Source organism: Labrus bergylta, chromosome 1 (assembly GCF_963930695.1).
Source record: "Labrus bergylta chromosome 1, fLabBer1.1, whole genome shotgun sequence".
NCBI lineage: Eukaryota > Metazoa > Chordata > Actinopteri > Labriformes > Labridae > Labrus > Labrus bergylta.
This window is the reverse complement of record NC_089195.1, coordinates 14,312,246-14,327,650: the sequence shown is the minus strand read 5'-3', so window position 1 is coordinate 14,327,650 and position 15,405 is coordinate 14,312,246. Positions and strand designations below refer to the sequence as shown.

The 15,405-nt window shown below is 41.6% G+C and overlaps 1 protein-coding gene across 1 annotated transcript in view; it reads right to left on the bottom strand.

Moving 5' to 3' along the window:
• Positions 1-13,497, bottom strand: part of LOC109986900 (E3 ubiquitin-protein ligase SMURF2) — a 64,716-nt gene extending 51,219 nt beyond the window's left edge. Inside the window, exon 1 of the mRNA XM_065954588.1 lies at positions 12,628-13,497. Coding sequence (XP_065810660.1) covers positions 12,628-12,679 — 52 coding nt within the window. The 5' untranslated portion in view covers positions 12,680-13,497. The remainder of the gene's footprint in view (positions 1-12,627) is intronic.
• Between the last annotated feature and the right edge of the window lie 1,908 nt (positions 13,498-15,405).

The window sequence follows — 15,405 nt, the reverse complement described above, 5'->3', positions numbered from 1 at the left end:
CTCTTTCCTCTTTCTGCATTATCACACACATAGCTGGGCTGCTCTGTCTGAGATGAAAGGGTCAGTTGTCACTAACTCTAGGAGATGATTGCGTGATCGTGCCCTGCCAACTCCGAGGTCAAGTCCAACCGCTTTGTGGTCCATTTGTTCAATTAATTCTGCAGCAGCACAAGAACACAGGACAGTCGAGCTTTGGTGCATCAGCATCCAGTTACAGAGCTGGGATGCTGATGTTGTTATATTTGTTTTGCATTAAGTGGGATATTTTTCAGTTTTATTTCAATTTAACGTTTAGTTGCTTATCAAAACAAACCCTGCTTCTACATCGATCTGTGATATAACGATAAAGAGGCTTGTGTTACTTTTTGACATTTCAGTCAAAATTAAGTGCAATAATAAAAAAATATATAATCAGTAAGTAATCAGCCTTTCAGCTGAATTCAAGAGGTGATTTGATTAATGAGCTTATGTGTTTGTTCAAACTGTGATGGTATTTACTCACATCACCATCGTGCCCATCAACAGGAACAGATACCAAATATGAGCATCGTCAACAGTGCGGTTTACTGTTGTGTTTATGTTTAACACACTGCAGTGTTACTTTGCCTTAAAGTACTCATGTTAAATATGAAATCAGGGCGACATCTTTCAAAATAAAAATAAGCAGTTTTTTTGTACCTCTAATGAGAGAGAAGTGAGAGCCTATTTTTTACCCCTTTTTGTTATAAATTTCACCATGGGGCTTGCAAGAAAAAATCTGGAAAAGGTCGGGTTGAAAACAAAAAACATTTGTTTGCTCTCATGGTTGCAGCTCACCCCAAAAATGTCAGGAAACTTTTAAGACTTCTGTGCATGTGTGAAAAGGTAAATACACACAAACAATGCTAACCCATGGACATCCCTGGAGACATTAATGACAGCCCTTCAGATTTAAAAGGGAAGGCCCGCATCCTTTCCCGTTGCCCCTGTTATGACTCCAGCGACAGTCCCATGCTGTCTCATTCACAGCATTGTTCACAGTTTAACAAAACACTTCCTCTTCCCGTCCTCACGCCTCCCTGGCGAGCTCGCTTACTCACCAGAACACACAGAGAATACATGTTGGCAAATTGTCAAATACAAGTAAACTGTGTGGACGTGACCATATTTATGTTGCTGCAGCAATGAACACTGCTACACATAATATCATGGTTTGAAGTAGCATCCAAAATAAAGCAATGCTGCCAAACTGGAGATCTAATCTTTGTTGTTTCCTCCACAAAGCCGTACATGATTTCACAACCTCAGCCTTTCACCAGCACAGTGAATGCTCAGGATGCCAATTATGTCATCCATTTGAGAGGCCATCAGTTACAGCTGACACTCCCCCCCCCCTCCCGTGCCCCACCTCTGCGCTCTCCGAGGAGACGCCAACAATCTGAAGTGGAACGTAGTCGCTTCACTTCACAGACGAGAAGGCCGGGCAGGAAAGGGGTGAGAAGGTAGAGACAAAATGTTCGTCTGGAGGAAGGAATCTATGCTGGAGCGGAGAGGCTCGGAGCGATGGAGGAATGCGAGGAGGGGCTGAGCGAGGTGTATCTACGCTCACAAATCTAAGGAATGCACAGAGTAGAGGGGAAGAAAGGGGAGAACTTAATTTGGACCAGGGAATTTCAAGAGTGATGATATTCTGGCAAGACTGAAAACAGAGAGAGAGGAGTAGCTGCGACGGCGGGAAGAGATAAGAGGAGCTGACAGCGGAGAGACGAGGGATACCAGAATGAGCCAAATGGACTTGAAACTTGAAGATGATTGTGTGCACAAGGGTTGTTTAAAAAATCATAAGTGGAAGATGTCAAAACATCTTACAATTTTTGTAAAAATGTGATTACTCTATATCCAACTGTCATCCATCAAAATCATTTTATCTATGAACAATCATGTCTGAAGAAGATGCAATCACCATTGTTGTGGTATTTAGAGCTTCTATAAGTAAACCTGTGATAACGTCACTACATTAAATCTGCACTGATAGCATCAAATCTTATGTAGGTATAAACGGGATAGCAAAGCTTATAAATGTTAAATGTGAAAAATCATGATTTACAATCTTTATTTGTACCAGAGGCTGAATGAAAAGGAGTCAAATCAATGTTCTGCAACCCAAAGCATGTTACAATTTACACAAAAAAAACCTTAATCCCCCATCCACTGCAGGGAACGTCTTCATTTAGTAGCATCCATAGCAAGTTGACGACAGAAATGGCCGGAATAGAGATGAAAAACCGACTTAAATTTGGATTATGGCGGCGGTAAGAAGCCAGAAAGAGAGAGGCTCATCACACAAGAAAGCAAAGTACTGGCAGGTCACTCACACTTAATGGCATGTCTACAAGGGAGGCGCTTCAGCTGTGTTTTTAGTCGTCTGTCTTTTAAATGAACACTCTAAAATGTCCAGTCGGCAGCCTTTCAACTGTATTAAAACATGGCAGGAGAAGATGACGACCATGATTATGACGGGCAAAACAGTACTCAGAGGTTGGGTCGGGGTGATGGGACTCTGAAGAGCACTGACAGGAGGAAAGGAGGGCAATAAAAGAGGTGAACTGCAGTGAAGACGGAAGAGAGTATAGAGGCGGATAAAAGAGAGGAGGAAGGCTTAGAAATACACCAAAGAAGATTAAGGAGCAAAGTAAAAGAGAGCGCTGGAGAGCAGAGCGGGAGGACCTGAATGATACGACATGCAGGTTTTCTCCGGGTTCAACATCTATTTGTTGCAAACGTAAGGACAACAAGGGACAGCTTCTGTATTAGAAAAGAAACCGGTGTCCACTTTGGAAACAACTATAATCATTAGGGATGCAACAATACAGTAAAACAATGTTTTCCGACAGTCGTTTTTGTTTACCGTTTTCTCGCCCTTGTCATTATACTTGCTTTCTCATACTGCAGCCTCCCCAACTTTAGCGCAAGGTGATTGAATATGAATTCAGGGGTTTCCTTTTCCCAGAGCATGGACTCACAGGCACAAACAAAAAGAGCCAATTCAGAGAGAAATACTTCTGCATGGAAGCTTGTACATCAAACCGCGATCTACAAGTGTGTGTTGAACCGTGGAGGCAGAACCATACAGTTCAGTTCTAAACTGGGAATTGTTGCATTACTAATAACCACCATAGATACACCACTAACACCACTAACTGCTGGATAAGTAGACATCAATTGCATGACACTGACCACAATAATCCAACAACTTAAGTACTTAATATTTCATGACGTAGTTTGGACCTCATTATTGACCTCCTCTTAGAGTCAAAACAGCCACGCTTCGTTCCAGGATACAATTTCAAAAACTAACTGGGCTCAGTAAAAATTCTAATGTCCATTATTTTGCTCAATGGTTTGAAATCACTATTAAAACACAACAACAGAAAATGGACAAAGAAAGCAGCTCTAGAATTCAGTTATTCCCTTTACTCATCAGCAGTATCAAAAACGTGATGTTGGTGAACGAGGTGAAAATGTCACTTTTGCTTATACGCATAACAGTCAGTTCAGCAGGAATTATTGTCCCATACTTCAGGTGGGAAATCCGGCTGTTTTTGTGATTACTTTAAGAGTGGAGTGGGATGTTGTGGCACAACGGCGCCGAGCGAGCTACTCGATCCTCATCTCCACGGTGAAAAAAAACCCCACTGCATCTCTCCCACACAGAAACTGAAAACACAGACGGGGGGGGGGGGGGGGGGGGGGAGTTGCTATCTGAGTGTCCATTTATGTTTGTACAGTAGACATGCTGAGTGGTCTACCAGACACACACACACACACATACACACAGTAGCAGTAGGGCAGTGAGGGGGAGGATTGTGATCCTTAAAGTTTAACCTGCCTTCCTGCATCCTTAAAAAAAGAATCTTCCACTGAAAAGTCGAAAGCCATTTCTGTATTCACATTAAAAGAAAACATGTTTACTTCTGCAGCCTGACAACAGTGATAGATTTGTGAACACTGCACACTTATTTTCACACAGGAAGTTCTTCTTCTGGCATTGATTTAGCTCTGTTTGAGTTTTGGGTAACAATAACAAACGTGAAGTCAATATTTATCTCTAATACAGTCTCTCATGGAAATTGAGGGTACAAACAACATGGATTTGTAACCTGCATTACTACCAATGTAAACGAAAGGATTTAGCTGATTTCATTAACTGTTCTTGGACATGGTTCTGTGGGTTTGTTTTTGAAATCATGTTATCTCATTTCAAACAGTAAGTGTTGACTGCAGTGAATGACACAGACAGTTTTATGCTTCTTCTCCTCCATGGAATAAAACTTGAATAAATGTTTTGCTTTGGCTCACAATCCCTGGAGTCACCAAAGAGCCTCTGCAGGGTTTCTCAAACAACACACCCTGGCAAACACTTCGTACTTCCCTGAGCTCAGAAGTGATATAGGAAGTGCACAACGATGCATGTGTGTGCACATCTCAAGCTAAATACAGAAAGAAGAAAAAAAAAAAAAAAAGTAAAACCAAACTGGAGCCGCAGCGACAGAGTCGTCTGTCAGCTGTCTGGACTAGATCCGGGGTTGAGTGAGGGAGAGGAAGAAGAAAGCGAAATGACAGAGAGAGATGAAGGACGTCCTGAAAAAGAAATAAATCAGCAAATAAGGATGCAGAGACACATGATGTAGAGGGCAGGTAGACAGTTAAGACACAGTTAAGGGCATCAGCCGCACTGCAGAAAAATCATGTCATTTGCAGACCAATTAACTGCCTTTTCACATACACAAAGTTAAATTCATAAGACATAAGCGCGTTCCTCCACTCATAATTCTCAGAGCCTGTCAGAAATATTATGATCCAAGCATATGAAGAGAAAAGGTGATATTTCCCCTCCGTACTCTGCAGGAAAATCCTCCTGAAGCACTCGGAAAGTTTGATGTATTCTGCATATTGAAGACCACCTTCTCTCCAGTCGGAGGCTGTTATGTAATAGTTAGGTGTTCAGTATTTCCATTTTCCTGCTCACAAGAACGCTGATGCCACCAAGTTCAAAAGTAATTCGAAAAGCAGATAAAACCCAAGGATTGCCTGAAACAAAGAAAGCCTAAGAACAAAGTCGTCTTAAGCTATCCAGAGAAATGGTAAATTCATACACCATGATGCATTAATGCATATATGCAATACACTTTGTATTAATACCATGTGTTCTTTCCCTGTATCCAAAATTCCTGCCTAATATTTTATGCACGAAAGGTTTTATTCAAGTTAAAAATATGTAAGCTCCTGCTGTGTTACGTGGGTATAAAGCCGGTCATGAGTGGAGAACAGTAAAGCTGAGTTATGAGACTGGCATCGCCCTGCTAGATTTCATAACTGAGTCATAGCCTCCTTTTATGCCCAAGTCTTCCTAAAACCCAAGGCTGTGTTGAGATACTAAGGAAGTGCCTATACAAACCAGTTTACATTTGTCAGTTTCAACTGTAATGTTTCACAATAAATCGGTACGGCGGGAGCGTTAGCATCCATCTTCATTAATCAGGTTCACACAGCTGACATCTCTGCAGAGCGATGCTCAGTTATGTCTGCTCTGCCATGGCTGTGTCGGGGAAGGGAAAACCAACTAGGCAACTGAAAACAAATGCATCAATGAAACAAAAGAGTATGCTTAAAACTCAAATGAATCAGGGTTTCCCCCACAGCATGAAACATGAGCACAGAGGAGAAACTGAGATGACCACAGACTGTTCAGAGCTCTGTGTCCCCTTTTCACCCACATTATGAAATTACATCCCCGTAAATCACCATCAGTGTTGCCAAAATCCAAAACAAAAACACATACCAAGAGCTTTATTTCATTGGGTGATTTACAGATGAACAGGGTAAGTAAAAGGGGGAAGGGTGGCTCTTGATAAATCCTTGGATTCAAGGGCTGAATTGAAAATGTGTGCTCTCCAACATGTAGCTTTATGAAACTTTTTCTTTAATCTACATTGTGTTACTAAAGCCTTGCTCACTCTTCTACAAAACTCCTTTTGGGGTGAGCTGTGCCTACATGTGTGACTGCAAACAGAATAAGTGTATTTAGAGTATTTGAGTATTAACATGACTTAAACACTCACCAGTATAAACCTTTCCATACAATGAAGACGATTATGTGCAAACTGAATGAATGTATAAAACGTGTGTGGTCAACTGAAGCATGTCAAGGAGATGCAAACTAAAAAGAGCTGGAAGAGGGTCTGGTAAAAGGTCTGTACTGAACTGCAAGAACTAACCACAACACAGGGAGCCCAAACGCAAGAAGCAAGAACGAAAAAACAAGCAAACCCTCACCTTTCAGCCTTTCACAACAAATTGATAAAAGGTGATTAAGCACAATCATTCTTGCTGCTGAATGTTGCACAGAAGACGAGTTTGCACTGGACTGAAAAATCTAAAATGACTTCTTTCTTTCTGTGTTTTGGCACTCTAGGAGTCCTATCTGCACCAGACTTCTCCATACTCAGAGGTTAAATACCAAAGTTTCTAACGGGTGCAGGGTTGTTGTTTGACTGCAACAGCTGCTAAAAGGTAGAAATGTAATGATGCATGTTGCGGTTCTTTGCGAGAAGCGCGTAGAGCTTCATGGCACTAGTTCACAGAGCAGCCTTCAGCTACAAAGCAGCCAGTTTCTCTCTGTACTGTTTGATACAATGACTGAGGCTAAGTGACGGAAGAGGACAGTGACAGATGAAGCTAAGAAGAGAGAGTGATGGAGCAGGAGGCTGGACTAGACTTAATATCGGTCAGGTTCGGTCAGGCGCACGTTAGCAAGAGCTTTGCGAAACAGTAGGGCTGCAAGTCCGTCCCTGAGCTGTAAATTTTGCTTTTGGATGAATGAGTAATATGCATATGCTCGACATGCAAGAATTTACAAAGCAACGGGTTGTAGGTGCTGGCAGACCTTGGATGGACGCCAAAGAGCATCAAACTGATTTCCTACATGTTGTTTTAAAAGAAGGTGTCTGATCCCTAAAAAGAGAGAAAAGCGCGAGGTAAGCCAAATGAAAATAAGCATGTGGACTTGAAATAGTCAATACTTTGTACATGCAGCTCAACCTTTAACCTCAGAATTCAGAAAGGCAGCGGACTGCGAAGACAAGTCATCCTCTGACCTCTGCAAACAACACACTCCTTTTTCACTGTATTGGTGTAGAGATATGAGATGCTTTTTCTGGGTTGCTCAGAACAAACTTCTACATGCATGCTACCTTTTTTGAATTATTTCGAATACATAACATTACCCGGTTACTCTCAGCTTTCTTTGGGTAACATGGTTGTTTTTCTGGGAACATGCCAGTTTAACAGTATTGTACTGTATTACCGTGTATTGGATGGCTAAAAATTTAGATACATTTGATGAAAATCTGAAAAACAACCCAGTGCATCAGAGGCGTTTTATGAAGGATTCTTGAATTGTGAGCAGTGCCTATTTATTGCCCCATATCTGGGTCAAGTTGCACTTTCTACCAAAGCAAAGCTTGTTCCAAAATTAAGTCGGTGTCAGGGATACACGAAACAGACGGCAAAGCCACAAACACGTCACTGTCTGACTCACATCTTTTGTTTGCTGGTGAATCATAATCTCTACCTCTGGTCCACATTTCAACTGTCAAAACTTTGTATTACATAAAGGGGATAGAACGCAACTTGGATATTACAAACAGCTTAGATGTAACAAGAATCAAATGACAACACCAGCACATGCACGAGACCCAAATCCCAACGCACACTACCAGAGGCAAAGGAGTTGATTAAATATGACTATCGCGATGTAAATTGTAGCTTTCATTCAAATCATACTGGGAGGCAAAAAAGATTGGCAAGCAGAGTGCCGGGAACACAAACAACAAATGAGAGATTCAGGAGCACTTACAGAGAGAACTTGTTTAGAGTAATTGTATTTTGTGTGGTGTCATTTCAGGCTACTTTATTCAATCATGCAAATAACCCCAAAACACTTCATTAGGGAAGTAATACTAGTTATACGCAGGTGCAGGGCAATACAAGAACAGCAGAGAAGAATATATACTCGCAACCTTGCAAAAGTTCCACAAAAACAAGAAAACGTTTCAATCACTCTAATGTGAAAAAGATAATCCATATCACACGAATATATTTCCATAACTTATAACTTGTATTACAAGTTATCTGTAAAATAATCTGCAGAAATCCTTAATTTAGCCCAGTGTTGCATGCTGACAGTACATCCACTTGAAGCTCAACTGTGCGTGAGTGCATCTGTGTGCACGTTTGTGTGCATGAAAGTGTAATTTTATCTTCTGTTTGAGGAACACAAACACTGTGCCACCACTTACAAACAAGCTGACACACACAGCTGTACTTTCTGAGAGCTGACTGTATGCTGAGACAGTGGTCTCTAATAACTTCCCTAAAATGCACTTTGTCTCAGTGCTAATGCTGGACTAGAGACAGAGGCTTGATTTTATCTTAATCACAAGCTTCCTGGCTTGGCCTTCCTTACTTTGTACACATAAGTAGCAGCACAAACTTCCAAAGAAGTTTGAAGACGGAGACACACATACACATACACATAATGAAAGCAGATGACAAACGTGCATTTGGGATTCCTTCTCCGCCTCAGTGGTAATGGAGGAAACTGCTCACATAAGGTTTTCAAATGCACCCCTTAAAATTTCAGGACAGTCTACCCCTTGCTTGTTCACAGCATTTATAGGAAAAATCCCGGGAAAAGTTGAAGTAAGAAATTCAGCTCTTTGCGTTCACAAATGCAGGTCACCCAGAAACGATTTGTGCATGTCTAAAACACCAATACAGGCTCAGTTCTTCACAGCAGAGGATGTGATAGCTTACTGCAGGCAGAAGACGTTTTTGAAAGGGGCTGAAAGATGTTTTCACCCTAGTACATGTCATTCACCTTTAATCCAGAATCCATCCAGTGAAGGAAGCGATCGAAAACACCCTGTTGTTGTTGAAATCAGTAAATCATTCACCCTCCTACACTGCGCAGGAGAGAGAGGGGGAACTACACCAACCGTCATCTCCTTGCAGTGTCTAAAACTGCATAATTTTAAAAGCTTGGCAGAAAGTTCTGTCGGGACACGACAAACCGCATACCAGCAAACTCAAACTAGGAGGTTTCTTTTTAATTTAGGCATAAAAGAAAAGTTGTCCCAGATACATTTGCGAGGCGTAAAGGGAAGCTACTAAATGCCTTTGTGAAATTAGAAAGTGACGTTTGAAAGCAGTGTGGGATGATGAAGCAGGGGATGACTCGCCTGAAATCCTGCAGATTGTGAAGCCCATCCCACGCAAATTCTTATCCACTGCTGTGACGAGAGGTGATCCTGACGAGGGTGGCAAACTGTTACAGCGCACTTCAAAATCAGCTCTCTTGATTTAACTCCTATCTCGGAAAAGCTTTTGTTAGGGAGAATCACAAGGACTAAACCAAGTCCACTCTATGTAAACTCATTCAGAAAACAGCTGGAGAGAAATGTCACCATGCTGACCTTTTGGTAGTATCAACAGTAACAACACTGTAGTTGTGTTGACTCCTTTATAATTGGTAAACGGTAAGTGGACTTGAACTTGTATAATGCTTTTCTAGTCTTATGACTACTCAAAAGAGCTTTAACACTGCACGTCACACCTACAAATTCACACACTGATTCATATTCATACACCGTCAAAGCAGTGGGAGCAACTTGGGGTTAAGTGTCAAGCCCAAGGACACATAGGACATGTGGCTGCAGCAGCTGGGGATCGAACCCCTGACCTTCCAGTTGAGAGACGACTGACCCTACCGACCGAGCCAGAGACACCCCTAAATTAAATTTTCATGATCGCTAACACTTTCAATTCCATATTTTTACTATATGAATTAGAAACATGCTGCCCATCCTGAATCCAAAGTACATCCTGAAAGCAGAACTGTTGTTCTTTTTTCATCAAAAGATCTTCATCAGCCACGCTGTCCTCCCTCGTCCTTCCTCAGCCATCATGCTAGCTGAGTATGCAGGTGCCACCAAATTCACACCACTTTTTCTGAGAGTAGCCGATGGAAAGCTGTAGCTCTGTCTATTTGACCGCAGGATGTTAATGCATGGTCATTATATTCAAGAATCAGGTTTAAATGTTGGCATGCTGAGTGTGAGTGCAGGGCTTGGTGATTCACTGCAGCAAAGGCAGTCAGACTCATAATTGTTGATACTTTGGTGGAGCGTAAACTAAAAAAGAAAAAAGTATAGAATAAGAACGAAACATCATCTTTGTGTGAGCAGAAACTCTGGGGCACTCTGCTATGAACTCAACTTTCTCTTCCCCACACACACACACAGAGTTTTCCTTATCCTTTCTCTTTTGTGAAGGGCAGACAGAGGATGTGTCTATGACTGGGAAAGACTCACATTTCCTTTCTGAGGTTTCACATTCCTGGAATTCCGTCTGAAGACCACTGCGGCTCATTTAAAACCATTCCCCATATGGAAGGGGGGGGGGACCCAGGAAAGGGTGTCTGGGTAGAAATTGGAGCTCTGGGAGGTGATTTCAACATTAATACTCTACTTTTCTAAGTAAATGAACCTGTTGTTCACTTGAAGCATGCTGCAGGGAATGAGAAGATTAACATTAAACCAATTGCTTATCTTTCCAAACCACACTATGATGACATGTGTTGAGATGCCGCTATGAGTGAAACAGATCTTTCAGAAAATTGTTGTACCACTGAAAACTAGCTTTTTATCGCCTCATTTTTATCAAAGAAAAAGACCACCAGACGATCAGACTGAACATGACTCAGCTACAAAAGAGCCACAACCACAGAATTTCACCTGGGCATTAAAACTTGTCAGTATGAGCCAGCGTGCATAAAGTATGGCTTTACTGCAGCAAGTAAGAATGGCCGTGATGTGCCTAAATTAGTTCTATGGCTCAAGATCCTCACCAACAAGTGTTTAAAGCCATCTTAACTTGAGCAACAGACTAATTTTTGAAAGAGGGGAGTCCTTACCAGAGGCTTATGCTATGATGGTGGTCTTGGGAAGTAAAAAGTTTGAAAACCCCTGGCCTATCAGATCTACAGGTTTCATCATCTCACCAATATGAGACAATCTTAAGTCCTCAATTCTCAACTTCAGTTCAGTTGACTTATCTCCAGAACACCATCAAATACAATATTTGATGAAGATGCCGCCGGATAGTGAGGAGGGTGAACAGTTCAATAAAAACATGGATAAACCAGCAAAAAAGAGAAGACTTTGCATCAACAGCGGGCAATAGGAAGGAATGAAGACATGCGTAAAGCACATTATACCGTCTGGAATTTTTAATAGGAGACAGAGGTTAGCCTAAAACGGCATGTTGCTGCAGTGATACACAAGAAGGCCACGCTAGCAAAATGCGCAATATATAAAAGTGCATTTCATGCAACAAATGACTGCTTGAAGCTGTCAAGGGCAGTGAGAAATATCCATGGAAAAGGGAACTTAGTGAGTCATACCTTTCTATTTTTATTGTAAGGCTCCAACCTGTGATTTGGGTCTATTAAAGTGGTCCTAAAATCAGAGTCCAGGGATTGTCAAGAGGTCAATTAGGGTGCTACAAGGGGTCCCAAGTTACACTACAATGGCTTATTTTATCTTTAAGTAACACATGACAGAATGTGACACTTTTGGTCAAAGTTTTATTCACTTTCTGTAATAAAAATATATCTGAAATTACTTTCAGATGGAGGTCTGTGGTTTAATTTGTCAGTTTATGGATCCTTTTTTTTTTTTTTGGGGGGGGGGGGGGGTTAATTAAGATCAACTTACACAATAATTCAGATTTAGTAATACTACATATCAGAAAGGCATTTCTTGCTTAAACTGTGAATTACAAACACATCAAACCTGTGATGAGCTCCAAACTAAATAATTTGTCCCTTTATTTTTGCACTGAAAAAGTTGGCAATCCTAATTTTCACCAGTATCACATCGATGTTTAATGTTGATATAGTTATTATTTTCATCACTTTGCAATAAAATTGGTGCAAAAAAAAGCAATATTAAAGATGATCGACTCTACTATTTCATGCAATTGAAAAAAATCTCATGTGCAATAATAGATGTACATAATTATCAGGATAGTTTCAAGAACAAATGTCTTCTAATTGTTTTTTGAACAGTGTCTCCTGTTTGAGCTTTTAAAACCTGCAAAGTGTTTAGTACTGTTTGTATTTCTTATGTACTTGTTGTAGTGGAATGCACACAATCATAAAGTACCTGTGCAAAATGGTAATAAACATCTAATTCAATGTAATCGATGCTGAAGTGATAACCTGCAAAACTCACATGAAGCAGCCAAGTTAGTGTTTCAATATAAACAGCTTTGTCACAGCTAATGTTTGCTAACGAGCAAAGGCTAACCAGCTGCCTTCCTAACCTGCTTTCAATGTTGGGTTTATTAACGTTCAGGTAAAAAAACAGCAAAAGAGTGAGATAAAAAAAATATATAGTCAATAATATGAGTTTAAAATGTTCTTATACACAATAAATGTGCCCCAGTGTGCAGGGCTAGCTCGTCTGTTTAGCTAGCAGGCTAGCTTGCTAACGTTTCGCAGGAGGGGGGTTTAAATTCGCTTACCTGTCAACCGCAGCTTCACTGGGCCATTTCTCCTAACTCCTTGGCTAGACATTCCCCTTTGTGTTCCAGCTTTATCACAGCAACAAAAAAAAGCCTCTAATTCATGTGTCAGAGTGTGAGTTTTTCAGAAAGTTATTCCCCAAAACAATCCCTCCGTTAGCTTGGGGTTAGCTTGTAGTATCACCATAGCAATTCACGCTGACTGTGCGCGCGACACAATGCTGTTAATACTCATATCTCCAGAGTTAGACTCCTGACTGAGCTCCTTTAAAGGTCTAAAGAAAACTAGAGTAACATCATTCCCCGTCGCCGTTCAAGTCCACGAGACAGGTACACAGGTGCTGATAGGATTTAAGTGACCAGTCCGCTCTCCATCCGGACAGTCCGCCTGAGCTGAGCTGCTTTAAATCAAGTTGGTCGTGATGATGGAGCTGCTGCTGCTGCTGCAGGGTCAGAGAGAGAGAGGGAGAGAGAGAGAGAGAGAGAGAGAGAGAGCGAGTGACACACACACAGAGAGAGAGAGAGACAGAGAGAGAGAGAGAGAGAGAGAGACTGACACACACACAGAGAGAGAGAGACAGAGAGAGAGAGACAGAGAGAGAGAGAGAGAGAGACTGACACACACAGAGAGAGAGAGAGAGAGAGAGAGACACAGAGAGAGAGAGAGAGTGACACACACACAGAGAGAGAGAGAGACAGAGACACACAGAGAGAGACAGAGAGAGAGACACAGAGAGAGAGACACAGAGAGAGACAGAGACAGAGACAGAGAGAGAGAGGCAGAGAGAGAGAGGGGGAGAGAGAGAGAGACACACACAGAGAGAGAGACAGAGAGAGAGAGAGTGAGAGAGAAAGAGACAGACAGAGGGGGGAGAGAGAGACAGAGAGAGAGAGAGAGAGAGAGAGAGACAGACAGAGGGGGGAGAGAGAGACACAGAGAGGGAGAGAGAGAGACAGACAGACAGAGGGAGGAGAGAGAGACACAGAGAGAGAGAGAGAGGGGGAGGGAGAGAGAGAGAGACACAGAGAGAGAGAGAGAGAGGGGGAGGGAGAGAGAGAGAGACAGAGAGACACACAGAGAGAGAGAGAGAGAGAGAGAGAGAGAGAGAGCACATCCGGGAGGTCCTTCAAACTAAACTACCCAACAGCACCTTACTCTCTTCTTTAAGTGGGTTGAAAATGGTACAAGAATCAATGTGTTTACACATTTTCATGAACAATATTCACTTGTCGTGTGTAATCGTGCTTGAATTACATTTTTATTTTTCACTTTAAAATATTGGAAAGTAGCCAGAAAAAATAAAAACATTTTATAATCATATATAAAATATAAGTTACGCTGCTTTAGGCCTATACCTTGTGCTGCTTGTCAACAGGCAAGGCAGGCAACTGCTTGGGGCTCCAGTCTAGTAGGGGGCCCTCCAACCAGTGTTACGTCTGCCAGCCAGCGCTTACTCCTCTTCCTTTTTTTTCCTGTTTCAGTTTTTGTCTCCTATAGACAGTTAATTCCTCCCTGCTCTCCCTTTTCCTTCGGTGACTTTCATTGACAAACTTAGCAGGGCAATGAGAGTGAGGGCCCCAAGCAGTTGCTAATTGATTTTTGCATATGGCCCCAACAGACTCTAGAAGCGCCACTGGAGCTGACACCTTAAGCTCCTATCTCTCCCTTCCTCTCTCTCAAAATTCAAATGACCTTTATTGACATGACAGATCAGCAATCCATGTACCCAAATCTCTCTCTGTGTGCATATCACTATCTGTAAATCCCCTTGTACTAAATAAGTTACTAACCACCACATTTTTTCCTGGGAGCTCCTGATCTCTCGTCTCGTTGGATCCTCTAAGTTGTTGGTGGGAACATTGGTGGGGACTCCTAGCATCATCACCCAATATATCGTAATCTGTCTATGGTCACTACCTGGAGCTTGTATTAAACTAGCCTGTGACTGCAGCTAAACCGCCATGTTACTGAGTAATCCCATCACTGTATACTGAGCACTTTGTTACTTAATTTATCATACTTCTATGTATCCCTTTTCCAGCAAAAGTTATCCACTTAATACGTTATAATGCACCTTGTGTTTTTCTCTTCTATTTGATGCTCTTTTGTGTTATTATTTTATGTACTGTGATGTCGGAGCAACCTGACATGAATTTCCTTTGTGTTTAACAAAGTTCAGTATTATCTTTCCTGATGATGGAGTTTTTGTCGACGTGAACAAACTGAATAATTTCTACAAGTGGTTGTGCTATGCGTGGCTGGATTAAAACCAATCAGTAAGACTTGAATCAGTTGGTAGGGAAAACTGCAGAATAATCACTGACACTGTTTCTACTACAGATTTTCAGATGTGAAATGTTATGTCTCTTCTATGCAGGATGACATCTGCAGGGGGTAGAAAACATGTAGAAAAAAAATCACAACGTTTCACCTTATATTGTCATTTCATATTATGCAGCTGCAATGTTCAACTAATGAGCATAGTGGAAAAAGTCTTCAGGTGAGGTCAAAGTGTAACGACAGGCTTATTTGTGCAAACCCTGAGCTATCTAGCACACTAATATAATCATTACATGATGACATTATATTATAATGTCATCATACAGCAGTACAGCAGGGATGGGGTTTTAAAAAGCCACATAAAATAGGAATATATATAGTGCCCCCTAGTGGTGACATGTGGTGACACTATACAGGTTTTGATTCCAGATTAGACCTCTGACTCTTGGGGTGATCAGAAACCCTGCTGTGCCTGACCAATCAGAGCCATTCAGCAC